The sequence below is a fragment of the Phalacrocorax aristotelis genome, chromosome 1 (genome assembly GCF_949628215.1).
Source record: "Phalacrocorax aristotelis chromosome 1, bGulAri2.1, whole genome shotgun sequence".
Lineage (NCBI taxonomy): Eukaryota > Metazoa > Chordata > Aves > Suliformes > Phalacrocoracidae > Phalacrocorax > Phalacrocorax aristotelis.
Window position 1 is genome coordinate 203989009 of NC_134276.1, and position 22289 is coordinate 204011297.

The 22289-nt window shown below is 36.5% G+C and overlaps 1 protein-coding gene across 7 annotated transcripts in view; it reads left to right on the forward strand.

Moving 5' to 3' along the window:
* SRPK2 (SRSF protein kinase 2) overlaps nt 1-22289 on the forward strand; it is a 154817-nt gene that overhangs the window by 105939 nt on the left and 26589 nt on the right. For all 7 annotated transcript variants that reach the window (XR_012658648.1, XR_012658647.1, XM_075081407.1 and 4 more), the window contains 7 exons: nt 5814-5922; nt 6450-6537; nt 6784-6871; nt 12459-12565; nt 18241-18406; nt 20447-20472; nt 21896-22142. Coding sequence is in view for 5 of the 7 variants with exons in the window: in XM_075081407.1 (XP_074937508.1) it covers nt 5814-5922; nt 6450-6537; nt 6784-6871; nt 12459-12565; nt 18241-18406; nt 20447-20472; nt 21896-22142 (831 nt within the window). In the remaining 2 variants the exon portion in view is untranslated. The remainder of the gene's footprint in view (nt 1-5813; nt 5923-6449; nt 6538-6783; nt 6872-12458; nt 12566-18240; nt 18407-20446; nt 20473-21895; nt 22143-22289) is intronic.

Consider the following 22289-nt stretch of genomic DNA (forward strand, 5'->3'; position numbering starts at 1 on the left):
TATCTGGTATTCTGTATTCCTTATATCAAGAAACACTTTTTGTGTCAAATACGATGATGTTTTTTTTAATCACAAGTTTCTGTGTAAGCCTGGAGATGTTCTGTTTTAAGAATCCCCTCTCCCAGCCTGGAACAAGTTGGTTTGTGTTTTCAGATGTAACAATTGAAAGTGACTGTTCCATTTTGGTGAAGAAATTTTATTAATATATGATATTTCAAATGTTGAAGTGGCTTACAGATACCGGTAGTGAAAACCAAACGGTAAACTCAAACTAAATGTTGAAGTCTGCAGCAGGGAAAAGAAAAACATGTCACTAAAGCATGTATGTATGTTTTATTTTAATTATTTCTGTTACAACACACTTGTTCATTAAAATAAGTCTTTTGGTATATGTGATGTCTTCCATCAGTAAGGGATTTGTTGTTTAAACATCTGTTTACTTGTAAACATCTGTATTTCCTTGATATTAAGCATTTCAAGGCCCCCACTTGATTCTTCCCTGAAGTAAGGGCTGCCTTTAATTTCAAAGAATCCATTGTTGTCTGTGTTCCAGTATCTCTTGCAAAATGTCACCATCTGGAGAAGCTAGATCACAAAACAAAAAAGTAGTCTAAATTTACAGCCTGCTTATAAGTTACCTGTTTAACTAGAGTCTCTGTGACTGTAGCAGGTCAGTAGTGAGATCTGTTTGCTTTTAAAATGAACTACGTGTTACACTAAAAATACTTGCAAGTTTCCTGCAAAATTAAAGGGAACTTCTGTACGCTTAAAGGTTTCCTCCTTCTAGTTGAACTGAAGGGAAGGTCACCATGTTGTGTCAGAATTAGGATCGAATGGCCAGATGGAGATGATCTGGGGCCGTACAGAGTTTCTGTTTGTTTATTTTATATTCAGTATGGGGAATAAATTATTTGGTAAAGAATTCCAGGGATGGCTTTTAGATACATTACATCAATTGTTTTGAGAGTTAGTTTGAATGTTTTTCCTCTTCTGGGACCTCACCTGTGATTTCAGAGTGGAAGATAAATATTTGGAAATTATCATTTATTACTGGAGTGTCTCTCTTATTCCTAATTTTATCTCCAAAATGGTAGTCTCCCAGGATTTTTGAGTGAGACACAGAGCATACTTCATCTGTTCTCAACCCCAGTCTGAAATTTCATAGGAGGGCAATTTTGATGAGGGAGTATGTAATTTATTTTTCTAATGAATTCAACATTTACCTGCTAACTGTACTTCCCATTGCCAGGGTATTTTTATTACTAATTTTATTTTTTTAATTATTATTTTTAAGAATACGTTACTATGTACTGCACTCAAATCTTCACCACATTACATGGTGGTTAGTAAACAGTCATAACAGTATTTTTAATCAGGAAATTGAAGTAGTTTGAATTAGCACCTGAAGTGAAAGAGACAACTGACAGCCATCGGTGTGAAGCAGACTACGCTCTGTTCCCTGGAGGCTTCCTCCAGGGCCTGCTGAAATCTGTGAAATGACTTCTGGTGGTGTCACTCAATTTATATTAAATGCTTTTCAAATCTTTATTTGTGTAAGGAATGGAAATATCAAAAGTCCAACTATGTGATTTTTTTCAAGGGGTACTTAGACAATGAAGCTATTTTTTTCTTCTTTTCTAAAAGGGCTTGAAACACTTGGAGATTTTTTTTCAAGAGCCTGTCGTGTCATGGATGTAATTGGGATCTTTTGCTTCTCTGATCATCATCTTTGCCCCCTGGAGATGTCTCCCATTCATCCAGTTTACAAAGGGAATAATTCCTTGTACAAACATAGAACTAGCCAGCTACAATTACGAATAGATTCAGGAGGCATTTAGGAATAATGATCTCATTTTTCTGACCCTCTTTCTTGAGTGCATGTAGCTAGCTAGCTAGCTGTGGGAGAGACTTTTTTCTGTGTGCACTGCAGTGAATAGTATAGCAGGTTTTTTTACTACAATATGAGCAGTGCCACTTACGCATTATATGTTTTTCAAATACCAGTATTGTTTTTCCAAAAGTACATAATTTTTTCTAACCTGCTAATTTTGCATAGATGCTTTCTTATTGCTACTGTTTAGAAATACTTTGTGTACCATGAAGAACTTAAATAGTTACATTCACCATAGGATTACACCAGTTTTTAAAATGCATTTGACTAAGCATGTTGTTACCTGGTTGTCCACAACCTGTAAATGGATATGTTGCTGACATGGATAATTAGGGAGTAACATGTACAGGAACGGTGATCGGTTATTTCCAAAACTGTTCTATTGTGGCTTAGGATAGTAGAAAGTATCTTGTGAAGTATATCTACTCAGAGAATGTGCTGCCACTCTTGGTATCTGTAACGTATGCTGGTGTATTGCTATAATTAGTTATGATGGTGCTTTAGTGACCAAAATAACATGGCTTTTACATACATTGTATTGTTATTCTTGCAATACATAGATTTTACTAAAATAACTTATCAACGCCCAGTTTATTAATTTGACTTCGGTGTCTTTGATTTCCTCTGTAGGATGTTCTCTCTCTTGTCTGTGATGGGAAGAAGCTGTCCCAAGTTTTTGATTATTTTTGACCCTTTGAAGCACAAGTATGCTAAAAGCTATCTGCAGAGAAGCAGATTTATAAGGCACTTGTTTACCTGAACAGCTCTTAGAAATATATTTTTATCTGTATTTAAATTCTTCATCGTTGAGTGTTATGCTGTTAACATGTCAAAAAAAGCGAGTATTTTGTTCAGTGCAAAAAAATTACTTCTGGACATTGTTTTATATACTTGAAGGTCCACGTAATTGTTAAGGAATGATTTAATAGGACTAGTAATGTAGGAAAATTGTAAAATGTTCCAGATATTTTTGTTTTGTTGACTTTTAAAATCTGTTTTGCAAACCACAGTGAGGTGTTAAAACTAAGTGTTAAATACTTTTCAGTTTTTCTAATTACATCTGTTTGCAAAAGGAATAATGATTTTACGGAGAATGCTGTTTCATACATCTCAGTCTTTTCATGCAATGATACATACAGGGCAAAATTCAAATTAGAAGAAATTATGCTTTGATAGTGAATTATGTGGAAGTGTTTTATGTAGCTCTTGCAGTCAGGTCAGCAGGCTTGATTTGTTTCACAAATGCAAACTTCTTCATTAACGGAAAGGAAGAATTGCTGTATGTTCTCTCAGCCTTCCACTCACATCTATAACTCATCCTAGATAGAGTATTACGGAAAGAATTTACCAATGAGTAGTAATATTATGTTGTTTTAAACCAGTCAATAGCTGTCTTAAATATTTCAAGATCTGAATAAAAATATTTTTCATCAGCTGTTGACTGCAAGGATGGTTAGATAGACAATTAAAATTTGTTTTGTTTTTAACGTTTCTGTCAGCATAGATTTGTATATGTGAGCTTATTCAGCAAAATTTCTGTAATAATGAAGGTGCAGTAGACTTGGGCTTCATATGTGGCTGATACTGTTTCTTTTCACAAATGAAGCAGACACTAGTCAACACTTACTCTCAGTAAGTCCATGTCCCCCCGCCTTTCCTGGAATGTAAATCCAGTTGGGTGTTCTGAAAGTGATCTGTTTTTCCTTTGGAGAGTAAGGGGTTCCCACATGGCAACGTTGCACAGTCTTACGATGTTGACACAACTGAGTAGTGGAAATGAAGGTATCTTTTTAGGTTGCTAGGTGAGTTGGCCTGGCAGCTTTTTATGAGCGTTTCCTTTCCAGTGATGGTGGGGAGGGTAGGTCTTCCCCCAAGGGGGAGTCCTGGGACTCAGTCCTAGGCTGAGTCTGTATGTCTCAGTCCTCCTGTACTAGTGCCTTCTTTTTCCTTTTCTCTTAACTGAAAATGTTGGTGTCTGTATACCTAATGATTTGTGAAATGAAATACTGCATGTGATAGTAAGTGTACAGTTATCACAGGTTAAAAGTTTAAAGATTGTTCTCATATCTGGGTGTTCATAGATTTGTGCAAAGTTTCCATAGAGAAGATGAAACTTCAACACCTTACTGCTAGTCTGGGAGAGCTGAGACTGAGCTCTGTGTGTCTCTCCATGCTACCTTGGACTCATTTCCGTGCCTGGTGAACATGCTTGACCCTCTGCAGTGGTATAAACTGGGAGGCAGGTGGGCAGGGAGGTGTGTGAAGTCAGCGCTGTATGGCCAAGCCTTGTGCTGCCCATCTGAAATTGTTGCTGTTGCTTGGTTCAGACCAGTGCCTGCTGAGACAACCACTTGTGAGTGCTGCTTCTTGGTGCTCTGGCCCGAGCTGGTTGAGTCTCTGCCAGCAGTGTTACATGTGGGAGCCTGGGCAGCTGCAACCATGTCGGATGGGGTCAGCTTTTGGTTGAGGCTGTGAGCAAACCAGCGAGTGTCTGCTGTCTGCTAAGCTTGAAGTTACACCTTAACATACAAATATTGAAGCTGCCTGTGTTTCGGAGTTTTAGTTTAGACATACCAACATCTAAAGCAATACATATTTAAGCTTTATCGTTCCGTTGAATATCTGTCGTACAATTGTGTTAAATTTATTAAACTGCTCTGGAAGCATTTGAGAAAAGTTCACAAATAAACTTGAACTTCTGTTCAGACAAAAGATGTTATTAGCAAGGAAAGGAGATAAATATACCCAGATTAATGTCACTGGTCCACGTCTAAAAAGGAGGTAAGAGAGAAGGCCTCTTTTAAATCCAAGGAATTAAGTGATAAGTTTGCATAGTCTTAACTGGGCACCAGTTCTAACAAGATTTTCAGAGGATTTCAAAACAACTACAGCAACTTAGAGAAAGTAGTCTAAGGTTTTCCTAATTTTAAGTGGAATAGTCAATAACTGAGGACAGTTGGGTGTGCCATAGTGAAGGACCAGAAAGATCTGAAGAGGTGATTCTTTGACAGCTGCTTCGAGTCTGCTGCTGGTGCTGTCCCAGAGGGTTGAATGGTGCAGCTTCATTATTTGTTTGTAATTTAAGCAAAATTTTGGATATTTTTATTAGTGTGTTAAGGTCTGAATAATAATCTTGTGTAACCACTGTCTTCCCTAGTTTGACTGGGAGGAAGCACACCTCTTAAAATATGAAGGGAATAAAAAGCTTCATTACACCTCCTCACAGTGTTGGGAAAGTTGAGCTCCAGCCTGCTTTGTCCCGTTGGCCTTTTTGCCTAATGGGGCTTTCGAGGACCTGTGTAGTGTTGTAAGTTAGGAGTGCAGACTTCAGTAACTAAAAAGGAGTTCATGCAAAGTCTGTAGCTGCCTGCTCTCTCTTTCTTACTGTGAAAAAACTCAGACATGAGAAAAATGCATTGCTGCTGTGCGTCACGAGTCAAGCACAAGAGCATCAATAAAGTCTGCATTGTTCTTAACATTTTCCTCAGGAAGTATTTTATTGCTGCCTTTATTAGGACAAAGCAAATGGGAATTAAAACAATCTCTGTTGACATTCTGCAGTCGTCCAAAATCTGTTGACTGAAAGAGCTGCAGAAATGATAAAGAAATAATGTAGGTCTTTCCTGTACTCTCTGTGAAGCGGAAGATAAGCCTGGGGAAATAGAGAACAGATGGTAATATTACCACAAATAGAAGCATAAGAGAGAAGGGTGAATAAACTCTACAGTAGTTACAGGACGTGAGTTTTTTCCCTCCAGGCCAAGTAAGGCAGAATTTTTAACATCAATAAAATTTCCTTTAGATTTTCTATTTATAGTACAGGACAATTTGAAGAGGAAAATTTATACTGCAAGAATTGCTTGAAAACCTGGGAATTGTTTGTTTTCTGAATATTCTTTTTCTACTTGTTTTTCCATGAAAGGAGGCTATCATCCAGTGAAAATTGGTGATCTTTTCAATGGACGGTATCATGTTATTAGAAAGTTAGGATGGGGACACTTCTCTACAGTCTGGCTATGCTGGGATATGCAGTAAGAAAACTATTTATTTCCATTCACATTTTTTCTTAATATGTTACTTTGTTTTGTTTGCAGTAACTTTTGTTTTGCGTGCATGATAAATGTAAATGTTTGCTTTTTTTTATGCAGAAGGATGTGTGCAGTCTTATTTTGCCCTTGGTTAAGGGTGTAGTTTATAAAAGCTCTCAGAAATAAGTGTAATTTTATTTTCTTTGACAAATTAGCTTTGCTTACTTAATTTGCATGTTGTCTTGAACATGCGAGAGTAAGCTAATGTGTTTATTTCTGTTGTATCTTTAATGAAAAAGTATAATTATACCTTGATTGAATGATAAAGCATGTAACCAAATACCTCTTTCAAAGATATAAACATCAAGGAGACAGAAATATTCAGTAAATAAGACCGCTAACAGGGTATTGTTAAAAGTTGGTTCTTAGTGTAATTTCAGTGTTTTTGTTCAGAATATATTAGGTTATGAAACACTCTATTTAAAATTTAGCTCAGAGCATGTGTTGAAAATGTTTTTGTTCTTTTCAAGGGGGAAAAGGTTCGTTGCAATGAAAGTTGTAAAAAGTGCCCAGCATTATACAGAGACAGCCTTGGATGAAATAAAATTGCTTAAATGTGTAAGTGTCACTCATGCAATACAGTGCTCAATACCAATTATAATAGTAATAATGAATTAAAAACATGTAGTGGAATATTGTTTTTAAACTTTTTAACATTTTTTTTTCCTAAATACCTGGCTTGTTATGTGTTACCATGGTTTCAGAAGCTCCACAATATTGTTTAACTTCATGTGGAAAGCTAACTAATTAGTATTTTAAAGTGAACTTTTTCCTAAAATGTCAGTGTTTACATTCTTGGTCTAGGTTCGTGAAAGTGACCCTAATGATCCCAACAAGGATATGGTTGTACAGCTAATTGATGACTTCAAAATTTCTGGAATGAATGGAATTCGTATCCTTTTGAAAACATGGCATCTTCATTATAAATGATGTACTGAGATAAGTACGCATTTAGTTCTGGCTTTTTTTCTAGTTAAGTTGTACTTTAAATTTGTAATGTAGAAACAAAAAAATATATGTAGATGCAAAGACTATTCCAGTCTGTAATGCACTCATCGGAGTGAAAGTAGCTTAGCTTTTCTAAACACAATGCAAAAAAAAAAAAAAAATTTCCTATGAATCATCTCAGTCTGCTAGAACTAGAGATAGTTTACTTAAAAACTGGAGCTTTGCTGAAAAGATTTGTAATAACTGAGGCTTACAGGAAATTCAGTTTGCTCTAGATTAGTAAATAAAAAGTCAGTGTCACAAAGCTGATTTCTGTTCTCATGTGGGAAGTAGAGGGCATGGAGATTCTTCTCGTGTTTGTGTGATCCTCTCTTGGCCAGGTGTTAATCTCTCTCTCTCTCTCTCTTTTTTTTTTTTTTTTGGCAAAGGTTTTAAAGCTGCACCTTTGAATGCTTCCTCTAAGAAAAATAATAAAAAAAAAAAAAACCAAAACAAAACCGAGGAAGGTAAAGTAAAATATGACTGAATACTGTTCTCAGGGAAAATTTGGTGTCTGTGAATATATTTGATGTTGGAGTTGAACTAAAGTGAGTTATCCTTACTAATTATATTCGCTGTTTTAACAGCTTATTATATTACTATGCTTTCATTTACTGTTCCAGCTGGTATTTATGTGTACACTTGTTGTGTCTTGGAGCCCTAATAACAGCCCTCAGTGTTCATGGTGGTGTGCTACCAGACAGAGAGACAGTTCCTGCTCTAGAGAGCTTAACGCTAGATTGATTTAGATGATGTGCCTTTAGTCTTCAGCAGATCAGGTTAAGATGCTCTTCACCAACTCTTGTCCTCCAGGAGAGGAATCTAGGAGGTGACTGTCAGTAAATATGAATGCCTGCTAGAAAGCATCCTTACAGGGAGAAGTGTGCAAGCAGTTTTCATCCCATCCATCTTTCTCTTGACATTAGTTATGAAGCCATTGGGTTTGTGGTATGTGAGAATGAGAGTGTGGGGGCAAGTATTCTCAGTTACAGAATGGGGTCTTAACTGCTTTCCCTTTGTCCCATTTTGGTTGGTTTCCTAGTTGCTTCAGTGGTCAGCTAGCGTGATAGAAAGTTGCTTTAAATATAAGTGAAGATAGTACAGTCTGCTTTTTTCCTAGGTTTTATCATCTATGGTTGCCAGTAGTCATTTCAACCTGAATATAAATGGTTTGTGATGAAGGAAATTGCTTAACACAGTGAGGCAAAGAACCCTGGTGAGGGTTTCTTCGTGCTACTGTTGTGCTACAAAAAATAGGTTTTAAATTATGAGCTGAGATGCTTATTAGGAAGTATTTAATAAATATCTCTATTTTCTAACTATGTTCGCAAAAAGATAATGCAACCAAAGCACTTAAGGTCTTCAGCTGACAGCTTTACGATTGAAGAATAATTAAAGTTATTTTTAGAAGTCAGAAGTTATGACTTACTGTTTTCATTGTAAAACACTAATATGAAATAGGGAATAAGAAAATGTATTCATAACTATACATAGAAATAATTATCTGCTTAACAGAGCAGTTTCCCAATAACGTTTCTAAATTATTGCTCATTCGCATGTCTGTATACATCTGTATTAAAGGTGAGAACCCTAAGTGTGATGAGTAAATTTCGTTAGTGATAATATTTTGAAGGCATATCCAAACTTTTATCTTTTTGAACTATAGCACTTAGGTTGACAAAGCCAAAAGGGACCATGTGCTCGTGAAAAATAAGGGTTCAGATAGCTTTGTGTTAGCAGATTAAAACTGGATGGCTGATATTGATTTGTTCTATTTCTGTTTTACCTTCATATTGAAAACTCTGGCAGTACAGAAGTTGGTTTATGTCGAAGGCGAATGTTCCTGCCTTACTGAGAAGTACACTTTTCAGAAAGGTACTGTAGACAGGATGGGCTGATACTGGACTCAAATTTAAATTGCAGCTGGAAGTCTGTCAAAGACCTAGCCACCAGTGAAAATGTGTTAAGTATCTTACGCTTTGAGTTTTCTTGTGAACAGTTTGTGCATCCTAAGTTGCACTCCTTATTTGAGCAGTGGTTGGTTGTGTTGATTATTTAATCAACTCCTTTTTATCTTCTGGGGGGGGGGGGGGGGGGGGGGGAATCTTTGTTGAAGGTTCTTTTGGGAGAGAGCAGGGAACTGATTTTAATATTTTGCTGCTATTTGTTTCCACTTTAAAACTGCCATATTAGTGCTATGTTAGTGTTATTGTTGTGAACAAGTTGAGAGAAATACAGTAATTTGAGAGTCTTTCCATGCTCTGCTGTTTCCAGCTTCCTTTAGGCAAGTCACTAAATATCTGTTCCTTGACTGTAAATTAAAACAACATATGCTTTATAGAGGCTTGATTATTGGTTATGGAATACATTTAAAAGTTAAAGCAAGACAGAAGAGAGGTGGGTGAATCCTTTGGATGGCTAATATCACAGAATGTTGTGGAGCTTCCAAACAGGGAAACTTGTCAAGAACCGTGTAGCACAGAACTGGGAGTCTGCAGAGCCATTAGCCTGCACTGTGTGTCTGAAAACAGTCATCTTTCTCCAAGGAGCTGCAATAAATGTTTATGTACAGAAGGATTTTAACAATGTGTGTTAGGCTACACTAGACTGATAATTTTTTTTAACTACTTGTACATTTTAAAAAGACTGCAATTATGTTTTTTTTCAGGAAATAAAAGAATTCCCGAACTTGGGCACTTTGGTGTTTTCAGTAAGCGTAGATTATTATGTTTGTCTGCACTGGATATTTATTAGAGCCTTCATAAATGTTTGAGTGTAACATCTTTTTAAATAAAAGATTCAGATAATCACATGATGAAACAAGTGTTTGGAGAGACAAGTGACAAAATAAAGGAGGAAACATTCTTGACACAGATGTTATTATTATAATAATAAATTTATCACTAAAGAATATACAGCATTAATTAAATGCCATAAGCCTAAATGCTGCCAATCCAGAAGCAACTGAGATGCATCCAAAAGTGTTCTATGTTGGTACCAGAGCTTCATTTAGCTTAATTAGTCTTTAACCCTCAGCAGGTTTCTAAATGCTCCTGTAATGTGTTTGTAGATAGATAGATAGCTACAGGTAGGATTTTAGTCAAGAACAGTTTTAAGTACTTAAGCCTGCCAGCAGATTAATGTTACGTTTGCTTTCACTTTTGCTGCTCTGCTCAGTTTCCCCCTTTCAGACCCCAGACTGCTTCGAGGAGTGTTCCATGAGAGGCATGTCTGCTGGGTGGGCTTTGGGTTTATTTTTGCTGGAGGACTTTTTGGACCTACTCATCTGTCAGGATGTTCGTGCTCTAAGAAGATCCCAGAGCTTGTAAGGCTGATTTCCTAATAGTAAATGCTTTTTCCAGGCTCTTTGCTGTGGGCAGTCTGGCTTACAGTTAATGCTTTTCAAGTCAGGATAGTAAATCAGATAACAGTCACATTTTTGCATACCTGCACCAAACACTGAACCTCCTGTATGCCTTTTCCCATCCCAGTTGCCTCCACAGTACTGAGCATGCCTTGAGTTTGTCCGAGTCCTCCGAGGAAAGCGTTGCAATCTTTTTTTTCAGGTAGACAACACTTCTCTTTCTTGTGGCCCTCCCTCTCTTTGTCTGCCTCTGCCATTCCTCCTTGCATCGTCCTTCTCAGTGCCCTCCCCATGCCTCTCAGCTATTCACTTGCCTACACCCCTTTCTCTTCATGTTACTGGTGAGGCTTAGCACTTCTGTAAGTGTGAGGAATGGCAGGAATGTGCATTGGAGAGTATGCAGCAGCAGTGGTCTGAAGGATTGTGGGCGGTTGTCCTAGATTTCATTTCTGAATGCTGCAGTGTCTTCCCTTTCTGAAATCCGGGTTGCTGTAGCATTGCAACTTCACTGTGTGGGCTAAGTTAATAAGACCTGCAGAGCTAAAGTGCTCTGCTCATCCTTTTTAATGGCTGTGTGCTTTACTAGTAACTTCTGTTCATTGGATGCTTGTGTGGTAAAGTAACTAAGACTGTTTCCTCTTCTGAATGGAACAGAGTTTTATAATATTCTGAGTAGACCTGATTGATATGATTGGGAAGTGTCTATTCACTGTCTCCTCTAATACAGGAATTAAGGAACATGAAGTGAGATGAACAGGTAGCAGCAATCAAAATGTTAGTTCTTCACAGTGTGCTTTGACCAGTCTTGAGATCTTTTAACTTTGGTCTTAACTCCAGCACCAGGGATGCAGATTTTAAAACTTACGTTAGCTTTATGCATATAGGTAGGTACTTGAGAAGAATCTAAATGATAGACCAATGGACAAGGTAAGTCTCATTTTGACACAAGTTAGGACAGTCATTCTAAGATCATTGCCAAGGCTCTAGTTAAAACTTAGGGAAGTTAGGGACGATTTCTCCCCTAACAGTGTAGCTCCCTGTGAATGGTCTCTGAGATACAGTCTGGTTTCATCCATTGAGGTTTTCTTGCAGTATCTGTCAACTCACTAATTTTCTGTTATTTGTATTATATTATTCTTTGCAAGGTTATAGTATTATATAGTTAAGATTTTAACATTCTTCCTGATTTCCAGGGACATTAAAGTAACTTCCAGCTCATGTCTGAGGATTAACTCAGTATAGTCAAATTCTGTAATTTCTTGCCAGAATGGTGTGGATGATAAAACTTAAATTGGCTTGAATATCTGAATATTTTCTCCATAGAAAAAATAACCTACCCGGGTATATTAAGTGTAGAATCTCTGATTTAGGAAGCCCTTGAACCACAGATCACTGGAAGTTCCTACATCTTGGTTTTTCCTAATACTTTTCCCTGGTCATCTACCATTGGCCTCTGTTGGTGGCCAGCACTAGATGCTGGGTCAAATTAAACTTTTTGGCATTGTGGGTTTTTTTGCATGTTGCTTCTGAGTTCTGCATTTTCTTTGTTCCTGAGTTCTTTGGTGATTGCCATTATTCTTTGCAGTTAAAACTGTAGGTGGTAAGAGATCTATTCTCTTACTACTTTACCTTTTGTTGTCAAGTGATTCTTAATTGAGCCTAATCAAAAGTTGTTTAGTATGGTTCATTTTCTAAAACACTGTTGCTGTAGGCTTTTGTTGTTAAAACCTTCTATTCATATAATTTAAAATTTATTAGAAACTAGAGATAATAGGCCAAATCACTACTTTTAACTGTTTCAAAGAAAACAAAAATAAATTAGTTATTTTTACAATTACCTATTTCATTGTTCACCCTAATGCTGTCATTAACATGTAGAAATAACTGACAAGATTTGCATAATTAAAATGTTTTATTTTAATTTGTTCTACATTTGGGTACTGTTCTTATATGGTTTTTATATATAATTGAAATGTAGTACCAAAGCATATGCCATGTTCTGCTCATTTGAGGGGGAACTGTTTTCCCTCTAAACAGGGTGATGATTACTTTAGATGGTTTGCAAACAAATACTTGTGTTAATCTCATCAACAAGTTTATTTGGAAATTATCCTTAATTAAATCCCAGATGTCTGTATGGTCTTCGAAGTACTTGGACATCATCTCCTAAAATGGATAATCAAGTCCAATTATCAAGGCCTTCCCATCCGTTGTGTGAAAAGTATCATTCGACAGGTAAGATTTGTTAATGTTTTAATTAGGTTTTTCCACCATTGTTAATAGTTGGAACCTTAGAACGGTGATATTTCAACTGAACTCTTACTAATGAATATCTAAGATAAGATAATTATATTGGTAATCCCAGGGGGTTTGCAAGAGCAGCTTTCTGGATAGCCTGCATTTCTGCATGCTTTTTCCTTTTGTTTTGTTAATAATCAAGGTTTCCCACTGATAAGAGAGTTTCCTGAGCCACTTCAGAAAATAGAAAGTTGAAGCAATGAGCCTTTTTAATAAATATAACGATATTAATAGTCATTTTCAGTTCATATTAATTTCAGTTCATATTCAGTTGCAGTTTTGGTTGACACATCATGCTTCTTCATAAAACCTCCTGGAAAAATAGAACATCAGAACAGTGGGAAATAATATATTATTATAAAATGGATCAAAAATTGTATCTCTCAGAAAAATAGGTTCTGAAGGAAGAAACTGTTCTTTGAAAAAAATGTCTATCTGTAAGCTTTTGTAGAGTCAGGGTTAACAAGATGTAACAGTTCTGAACATTTTGCTGGGACATGTTCTTTTAAAAAAATGTTCTTTTTCTAGACTGAAAATCAAATTGCTGAGGGTTGATCCTAAGAAGAAATAGTGTCTCAGCAAGGAAAAATCATATATCTCTCTCTGTGGTTTTGTATGTGCTATTAATCTATGTGCAGTTAATATCTAGAAATGGTGAATGAAATATTTTGGCACTTAGGTAATTTGTCTTGCCTTTCATCCACATTACCTCTATTTTATTAATAAGTGATCTGTCAAAGTAGTTACTTTCTTTTTAATTATCATTGTATGTGGACTGGTGAATATCAACATATTGACTCTTTAATCAGAATTAGCTAAATAACCTGATTGATGTGGTTGTTAGTATACAGTTGAAATTTTAGGTCCCTTAATTTCTTTACAGCTAGGTGGCTCAGATACTAGAAATAAGGAGCTGTTATAATGCAGCGCTCCAGCTGGAATGAGCTGCCTGCTAAGAAATGGGAATGTGTGTATTTGTATTATACATGCATATAAATATCCACTGTTTTCAGTAAACTCTGTGATTTTTTTTGTTTGGAATGTTTTTGCTTTGATTGCACTGTCGTCCTGGAGTTTGGCCAAAACTTGAGAAATTACGATGTAGTTTCTTGATACACCAGGTTCAGCAGTAAAGCCAGGTTTAGGAGGTCCCTGCTTCAGTTTACTCTTGCCTCAGTTACACTGCCTGTTTGTAGAAACAGGCTGTAAACCAGACCACTGAATGGATCCAAGCTGAAAACAACTCCTTTTTGGAAGGAAGGTGAGAACTTCTGAACCCAGCTTCATAGCATCTTTGCCAACAGGCTCCTGTAAGCTAGCAGAGGAGGACTTTGAGGTGGGATCTTCAGGGATGGTGACCAAAATCCAGTGAGAAGTGGGGTCAGCAAGGACAGAGGCCTGAAGGACAGAATTATGGGGGAGGCTGTCAGTGCTTTCTTTGATCATCATGACTTGGGGACCTGACTCAAATGGCATGTGCACATGCATACAGCATGTGGAACAAAGGGCAGGCATTAGAAATCCATATGCGGTTGCAGAGCTATGACCTCATTGTGAGCGCAGAGGTGTGGTAGGGTAGCTCAGATCCCTGGAGAGCAGCAGTAGCCTCATAAAGGCACTTTAGAAAGGATTGCAGGGAAAGAGGAGTTAAGCTTAAATGTTTCAATCTTTGATGTAGAATGGGTCAGGGCCAGAGGGGAGAACAGCAAGGGTGACTTCGTGGTATATATCTGCTACAGGCTGCCAATTTCAGAAGTAGATGAGAAGCACCTTCTTTAGACAAATAGAATAAGCTGGTTCTTAAGGGGAACTTCTAACCACCTTGATACCTGCTTTGGCTGGGCACATGCAGTCAAGGAAATTTCTAGAGTGTGTTGAGGATGATTCCTCAGCATGGTGTGAGCTGTGTCTCAGCAAGGAGGCAAGCTGGAGGTGCACCTTGCTGAAGTGGTTACAAATAAGGAAGAGCTAGCTGAAAATGTGAAGGCTTGACAGCAAGCTTGGCATGAGGAGTCCTGGTAGACAAGCTGAATGTGAGTCAGTGGTGGGCTTCTGTGATGATGAAAGCTAACTGTGTAGCAGGCCACACTAGCAAGAGTGTAGGCACCAGTATGGGGGCTATCTTTTAGCACTTCGGGACTCTCTACAGTTTTGAGCTCCAAGTATAAGACATTGGCTTACTGAAGTGAGTCCAGTGAAAGGCCACAAAGAGGATGAGGGAGCTGCAGCATATGATGTATGAGAGGTCTTGGGAGAACTGGTTTCTTTGGTTTTAAGAAGAAAAGGCTCATAAAGGGGGAAACGTTTCATCTCTTCAGCACGGATAGAGAAAATGGAGCCAGACGTCTCTTGTCGATACATAGAGGTAGGACAAGAAGCAATGTACACGAGTTACAAAAAGAGAAATTCTGGTTACATGTTAGGAAGAAATTATTTGTGGTGAGGGTGGTCGGGCACTGGAACAGGGATGTCTACAGTGTTACACAGTCTGCATCTTAGGAGATAGTCAGAAATTAACTGGATAAAGGCTCTGAGCAGGGTGGTCTGATTTTAAGGTTAGATACAACTTTGAATTCTGGTGAGGTTGGAATGAACTGTTTGGACTAGTGAGAGTGGCATTGAGTGGTAAGACTTCCAGGTTGTTCATCTCATTAAAGATAATACAGATTCTTATTCTTTCTTCCACTTGGCCAAAACTTCTGCTACACATGTTCTAAAACCTTATTTATGAACCTTCAGTATGAAATAATTTATTATTGCACTGGTGTTATCATACAACACACAGTTTTGTTTCAGAAAGTACTATAATTCCATGGTACAATGAAAAGTATTTTTTATGCTATGATTTGGAAAATTTTTTTCCAGTTTTTCAGTACTTTTGAGTATTGGGACAAAATTAGGTTTATTTTAAAACGCAGCTGAGAGTTGAGTGTCTTAATAAGAAACTTCATTTTGGTTTCAAGCAGTTTTTTTTCCCCTGGGGTAGAGTTATGTGAGCTGTCATGCAAGAGAAGACCTTACAGAATTGAAAAAAGACCTAGTTGCTGCAGTTTCTTTTGTGCAGTAGAGATGATTGGAATCGTCCATTTATTTAATTCCGGAATCCTTACTTTGGGTTGTAAAATGTATAGCATCAGTCTCTTTGGAGAGGATCATGTCCTGAAACTGATGCTGAAAAGAGCATTGTGTATTTGATGAATGAAAATACTCACTTTTGCTTTGATCCACAATATAGTAAATCTGTTTAATGGGTCAATATGATGTGACTTGAATGAAAAAGAAAAAGAAGTGAATGTTAATTAGAAACTGCAAATCATGAGTTTCTTTATGTGAAATTAACCATGTGACCTTTAAAAGGGAAAAAATGCAGCCTTCTAATTTACATTTTTGATGGTAGAACAGGATCTGTGGTAATTTTTCATGGTCACAATACATTACCCATTTCATTTTTTTTCCCTTTTTCAGAGATAAATAAACTAGGCTAGGAGTGTTTTCCTCATTCTCCATCATCTCAGAGCGTGGTGCAAAGCATGTCCATGTAGTATACATTTCCTTACTGGTTTAGTGGTATAACGTACTTGCAGTTTTTAGGATGAAGCAGTATGATCCACATTTTGAGACTGCTAAGAACACTCTTTCTAATTATAAAATCCTAGCAGAATGGTCCTTATGGTAACTCATGGAACTGATTGGGATTCTAAAATAATTTTTTTCTTACTTTCCAAAAAAGCTTTTCAGCCAAATTACAGACAAAGCTGTCACCCTAACACCCTTATTTAAAAGGGGGAAAGGCTATCTTTTTATTGTGGGAGATAGCAAATATAGTTTCACATAAATTCAACTTCTACACATTGCAGTGGAACAGATTTTTTTCTTCTGAATGTTTATGGCTTTCACTGTACTCTGGAATTTTTTTTCTTGGCCTCAGAATTAGAGACATTCAATGGTAGTTTGTAAAATGGTCTGTAGTGTAGTGGGGGAGGGAAGAGACTATTATAATCCATCTTTATGTTGCTATTGCTGTAAATGCCTCTCTTAAAATTTGAAGTCACTTCACCACTATACCTTCCCAGTATAAACCAATCTTTCTTCACTATTTCTTTCTTTGAGACATACTGTATGTTCTTTCAGTCGCTTTGGCAAGTAGTCAAAAATATTTTGGATCTGCAGGAAAAAAACAGATTATCAAGAACACAGCATTTCTTAGGTGTACCATTGGCATTGATGCTGAGTCCTGCTCAAGGGAACATACAGTTTTTATATAGGCATACAAAGAAAGCTTTTCAGAATGGTTGCTATTCTAGTTAGCTCCAGAACTGGAGAAAGCAGAGCCATGCACTTAAGGTGTTTCTAGGATACATTAGCCTGAGTAAATATTATATGATGATGATGCTGCTCTTCTCTTGAGCTACCTTTGGTGCTAGATGGATGTACCAATTCTGGTACTAGCTCAGGACTGGGTGGTAGACTAATGTCTTCGTATTTTGTTACTGGTATTTTGAACCAACATGTTTTGATTTTTAAAGCTCACCCTAGGTAGTTGTGTCTTAAAAGATCCTGAGAGCAAGGAGCTTGCTAATTTATTTATAAAATACCTAGAATGGCAGGATGTTCTTATAGCTGGAACTCATGAGTTTGGAGGTCTGTTTTGTGCTGTAGAACATTCTCTAAAAGTTGAAAGTAGTCTTTTAAGTGGGGTCAGCTAGGTTTCTGCTTTTTTTTCTTTTCTTTCTTCCTGATATTTTTCTACAGTATTTACCTAGATTATCGTAGCTATAGCTTGGTTTAACTGTTACATTTTTCTGTACTGTATAATTGTAATAGACTTCCACAGTTTATCATACCTAGGTTTTACTTAAAATACTTGTAGAATGACGCAAACTACTGTATTTCTGTTCTAGTTAGAATTTGAGAAATTTTTTCATTGTATAAAAATCATGTTGTAATTTTTGTCCCAGAACGCATTTTTAAGACTTCAGATATGCAGGTTTGCTATGAGCTAGCAGAATTTAGACTGCAGAGAGTATGAAAGACCAGTGGAAATAAACATGTGACAAATACAGGTAGACAAATCCTTATGTGACGACTTGGTGACATTAAAACTTGATTTACTGTTGGCATTCTAAGGAAAACTGTAGTTAGCATTTCATCCCAACAACACATTTCCCTTTTTGCCTTTTTTTATAATCAATTGTAAGATGGTTATTCACAAACCAGACGTCAGTTACAGCAGGTAGTACTTTCAGTAATTTTTTTTCCCAAATACCTATCTGTTAAACAGTGAACCAGGGAGGATCAGCCTTTCTGACTGAGCACCCATATTCCTTTATCAAAGGAAGATGTATCGAGTTTTTTACACATGTGCAGGTCAACTAAAGAGCACTTGGGTAATGGAAGTCTGAGAGCAGGTTGCTGTCATCGAGACAATTCATCCAGCCAGCATCTTACTCATGAAAGTCTCAACAACTGAGTTTATGAGCTACATAAATTATCCTGTCAGGTCACATATGGGCTGCAGACAATCAGCTGAACATGTCTGTACTGCTAATAAATACATTTAGCTTGGTCTGGATGATTAAAATCAATTTTTAAAAAAATCCTTTCGTAATTAGGTACTTCAAGGTCTAGATTATCTACACAGCAAGTGCAAGATCATTCATACGGATATAAAGCCAGAAAACATTTTGATGTGTGTGGATGATGCCTATGTTCGTAGAATGGCTGCTGAAGCTACCGAGTGGCAGAAAGCTGGTGCTCCTCCCCCCTCTGGCTCAGCAGGTATGATAGTGTATTTAAATGCAATGTAGTAAAGTTCCATCAATATATTAATGCTAATAAAATTTTGTTTAATGAAAATTAACATTTTAAATAATTGCGTGTGAAAAATGCATGTCTAGTTAATTCTTACTAATGCTCTGGAAACTATCAGGGAAATGCTTTCTTCTCAGTTTTGCACGTTCAAGTTTTTGGGGTCCCCAGATACAGAATATGATTTATTGGTATAAACTTACTCTCCTCCCACCCCACAAGCTGTAATGGCTGGGTTTTAGCTGCACTGGAGCCTTGCATCTCTAATATTGACAATAATAAATAGTTTTATCTAAATTATGTGTCTAGTTCCATTACAAGTTCATCAGTGTCCTTGTGAAATTATCTGCTGCCTTGTCAGTTATGACTTATTCTCAGAATACAATGAAAAGTCTTAGAGTCCATAGTTTTTCACCCTTGAAAATGGAATTTATTGTGCCTAACTGAATTTGTGATAAGCCTTTCTTCCTAGCAGTGTATGTGAAATGTTTTATGTTAAACTTGCCAGGAGTTTAGGTAGGAACTGTACATTATGTTTAGCTAGGAGAAAGGGAGGTAAAGAAGTTCCCAGCAATCAGTGAAGACAAACAAGGAGGAAGTGTAGCTTCTCCTAGTGATCTTTAGTACCATAGTGGCTATTTATTTTGCAGTCGAGCACATCAGCTACAGGAAGGAGAAATAACAACATTTAAATACCTTTGTACTATTGTCAGAAAATGTGTCACAGATTAAAATCTCTGAGGTATAATAAAAATACCCGCTATATCAGGAACAAATACAGCCGTCAAAATCCATAAATATTTCACAGTATCATATATGTTAGGATGGAAAATCTTACAAGTCATGAGTATAGTTATTGAATTTTACACGATGTGTAATCACATAGCTAAAGACTGTGTTATTTGTGTGGGAGGTAACTTGATTTTGTTCATGCATCCTTTATATTGTTTCCTCATGTGAAAATAAATATTATATTAAGAATATATTGATGGAGTTCTTATCACACTTTGTTCTTAGCAAATTGTAATTAAATCTGTGGCTTTCCACACAGGAGCTGAAGCTGTGTTTTCTTTACAGCATTTCAAGAATAGGTTCTGCCGAATTTCCCTTTTTAGAGCAGTGATGGTACTCAAGTTTAAGAATATTTTTGAAAACCTTGCCCTTTCAGGGGCATACAAGCCATTTTTCCCCTGAACTTAGTAGCAGGAGCTGAACCTATAAAAGAACTCTGAAGTCTCAACTGTCTCAGTGTTTTATTTTGCATTGTTAATTGCCATATGCCTGGGTGTCTGAAGAAGTTAATGAGAGATTCTCCTCCCCCGTTCAGTTCTGCTTTCTCACTTCCACTTTGCCTCTGTCTCCTATATTTGGTTATTTCTGTTGGGTTTTATTATTGGGGGTAGGGGGATGGCTTGTATTGCTGTCCTGTGCATTTCCATGCTTAGTATTTTAGTCTAATCAGACATAGTTATTGATGGTATCCTTCTGAGAGATGCTAGGAAGAGGTCCATGCTGGAGATGCTTTTTCTGTGGTGCTGTGCTTTTTGCCATAGGCACTTCATGCCACCAGTCCTAGCAGTCAAACTCCTTTGTTTCAGAATGAGTGTAACGCAGTAGTCATCTTTGTTGATATTCCCTGAACTATTTAAAATCTATCTATATGTGCTCAGTCAGCTGACTACATACATTTAATCTGTGACAACTCTGCAGTCATTTAATGTTTTCTGTCCACTCTTTACTGATTCAGACTTTTGTTTCTGACTTTCATTAACTCTCCACCAACCACAACAGAGTGAACAGAAATTGAGGGTAGCTCCTTCCAATTCCAGATGCTCTAGTGGAAACATCAAATTGTTTCAGACAGCAGGTACTTGTAAAGAGTAAAAAGTCTGGTTAAAAAAGAGATCACTACCTTATATTTAGTTAAGAATATTTTTACAAAATTTCTACTACTTTCTGCTTTTATAGAACTGTTTTTTGTAAAAATATATCTTTATTTTTTCTTTTTAGTGAGTACAGCTCCACAACAAAAGCCTGTAAGTATTGTTATATAATTCAAGTTAACCATCTTCTTTTCTGTGTTTCTGTAGGTATTTGTAGCTATTAGACTGTTGGTAGTCTCTACCCTTAAGCTTCCTTTGAATAAAGCTTTTATCTTTCAAAGAACACTTTTTAAAATGTCTTTGGATTTACCAGTTTTAAGCATAATATTTCTCTGATGGAAACTTTCATAGACTTACAATTCCATAGCTATGTCAAAGGAAGTTAAGCACTGCCATTTTTGTCTCTCGAGGAATAATCCATTCCATTCAAATCCCGACAAAAATGGGTACATGCACTAAATATCATGCATTTCAGATAGCTTAGGGACTTCAAGGCCTTAATCATCAAGGCCTTAAAGGAGAGGCTTTTTTTATGACATTTGAAAGATCTTTTTGCCATATACTTATAGCAAATAACCACTGATAATACAGCTGGTTAAAATATCGATGGTCAAACTTGCTTTCTATGTCTGTGTGTACAGAACGTATAGAATTTCCATGTGCATACAACACAGATGAAGATTAATAGGATTGTCCAACTAACTGTCTCGTTTTGACTCTGTCCCATAGCTCCTTTTGAAGGTAACAGGATTTATGGGTAAACCTTTGAAAAAATATTTCCCTTTGTTCCTTGTACTTTAGTTTTTAATTATATGAGGATTTCTTACTGTGGTATCTAAACAATGAATGAAAACTGGTTAGATCTCCTTTATCAAATAGTAAAAATAGAAGTCAGAATTCAGTTAAAATGTAAGCAAGTGTTTCAGTCCTAGCTCAGATGTGTTAATTTTTCTTTTCCTTGTTACTGTACCTGAGTTTTTCAAATCCTTATGTTATATAAAATGTGAAACTTTTTGTAATGGCCATCTGTTGTTTCTGATTCATATGTGTTGGGCCAGAAGTGAATAATAAAAATGCTTTCCTTTCACAGGGAAGTAGCTGAAAAACACAGGATTTATTTAATTCTTTACCGTTTTCAATCTCTTTGGCTTTCTTGTACTGTTTTTCTCAGCATACTTTTGCTGGTCATTACTTGCCTTGTACAGGCAGAGAAAGCATGTATAAAATTTATTTGTAAATAACTAGATACTATAGCAAACTGTCTTCCACGTACAGTATCATCTGTTAATCTAGACTGAAGTTTAAGATTATTGTGCCTAGTCAAGATTATAGGATCATAGGAACTTACTCTGGCATCTTAGATTTATTTTGCTATTGTATCTAATAAACAACCATGTATAAACATGAAATTATGTAAAATTTTGATAACTTTTTTTGCTTCATATAACCCTATATCATTCTTGATTTGAAGTAAAAAGGAAAAAGCAATATATTTACTACATTAATTGCCCTCCAGTATTTTCAAATAAAATGAAATAATAAATTTTGGGTTTTTTCATTTGTATTAATATTTCAGGTTGGTAAAATATCCAAAAACAAAAAGAAAAAACTGAAGAAAAAACAGAAGAGACAAGCTGAGCTGTTAGAAAAACGCCTGCAGGAAATAGAAGAACTAGAGCGAGAAGCCGAAAGGAAGAAAATAGAAGAAAACGTAACCTCAGCTGTACCATCAAATGAACAAGAAGATGAGTACCACCCAGAGGTGAAACTAAAAACAGCTGATATAGAAGAGGTAGTAGATGAAGAACCTGGAAATGATGATGGTTAGTATTACCTGCTTTTATTGATCCTGAATTTACTGTTTCAGCAGGGAAAGTAATTGCAGCATTGCATCTGATGCAATGAACAAAGTCTTCAAACTTTGCTAGATCAAGTTTCATTTTCTCCTGTAGGTAAAACCCTAACTACAA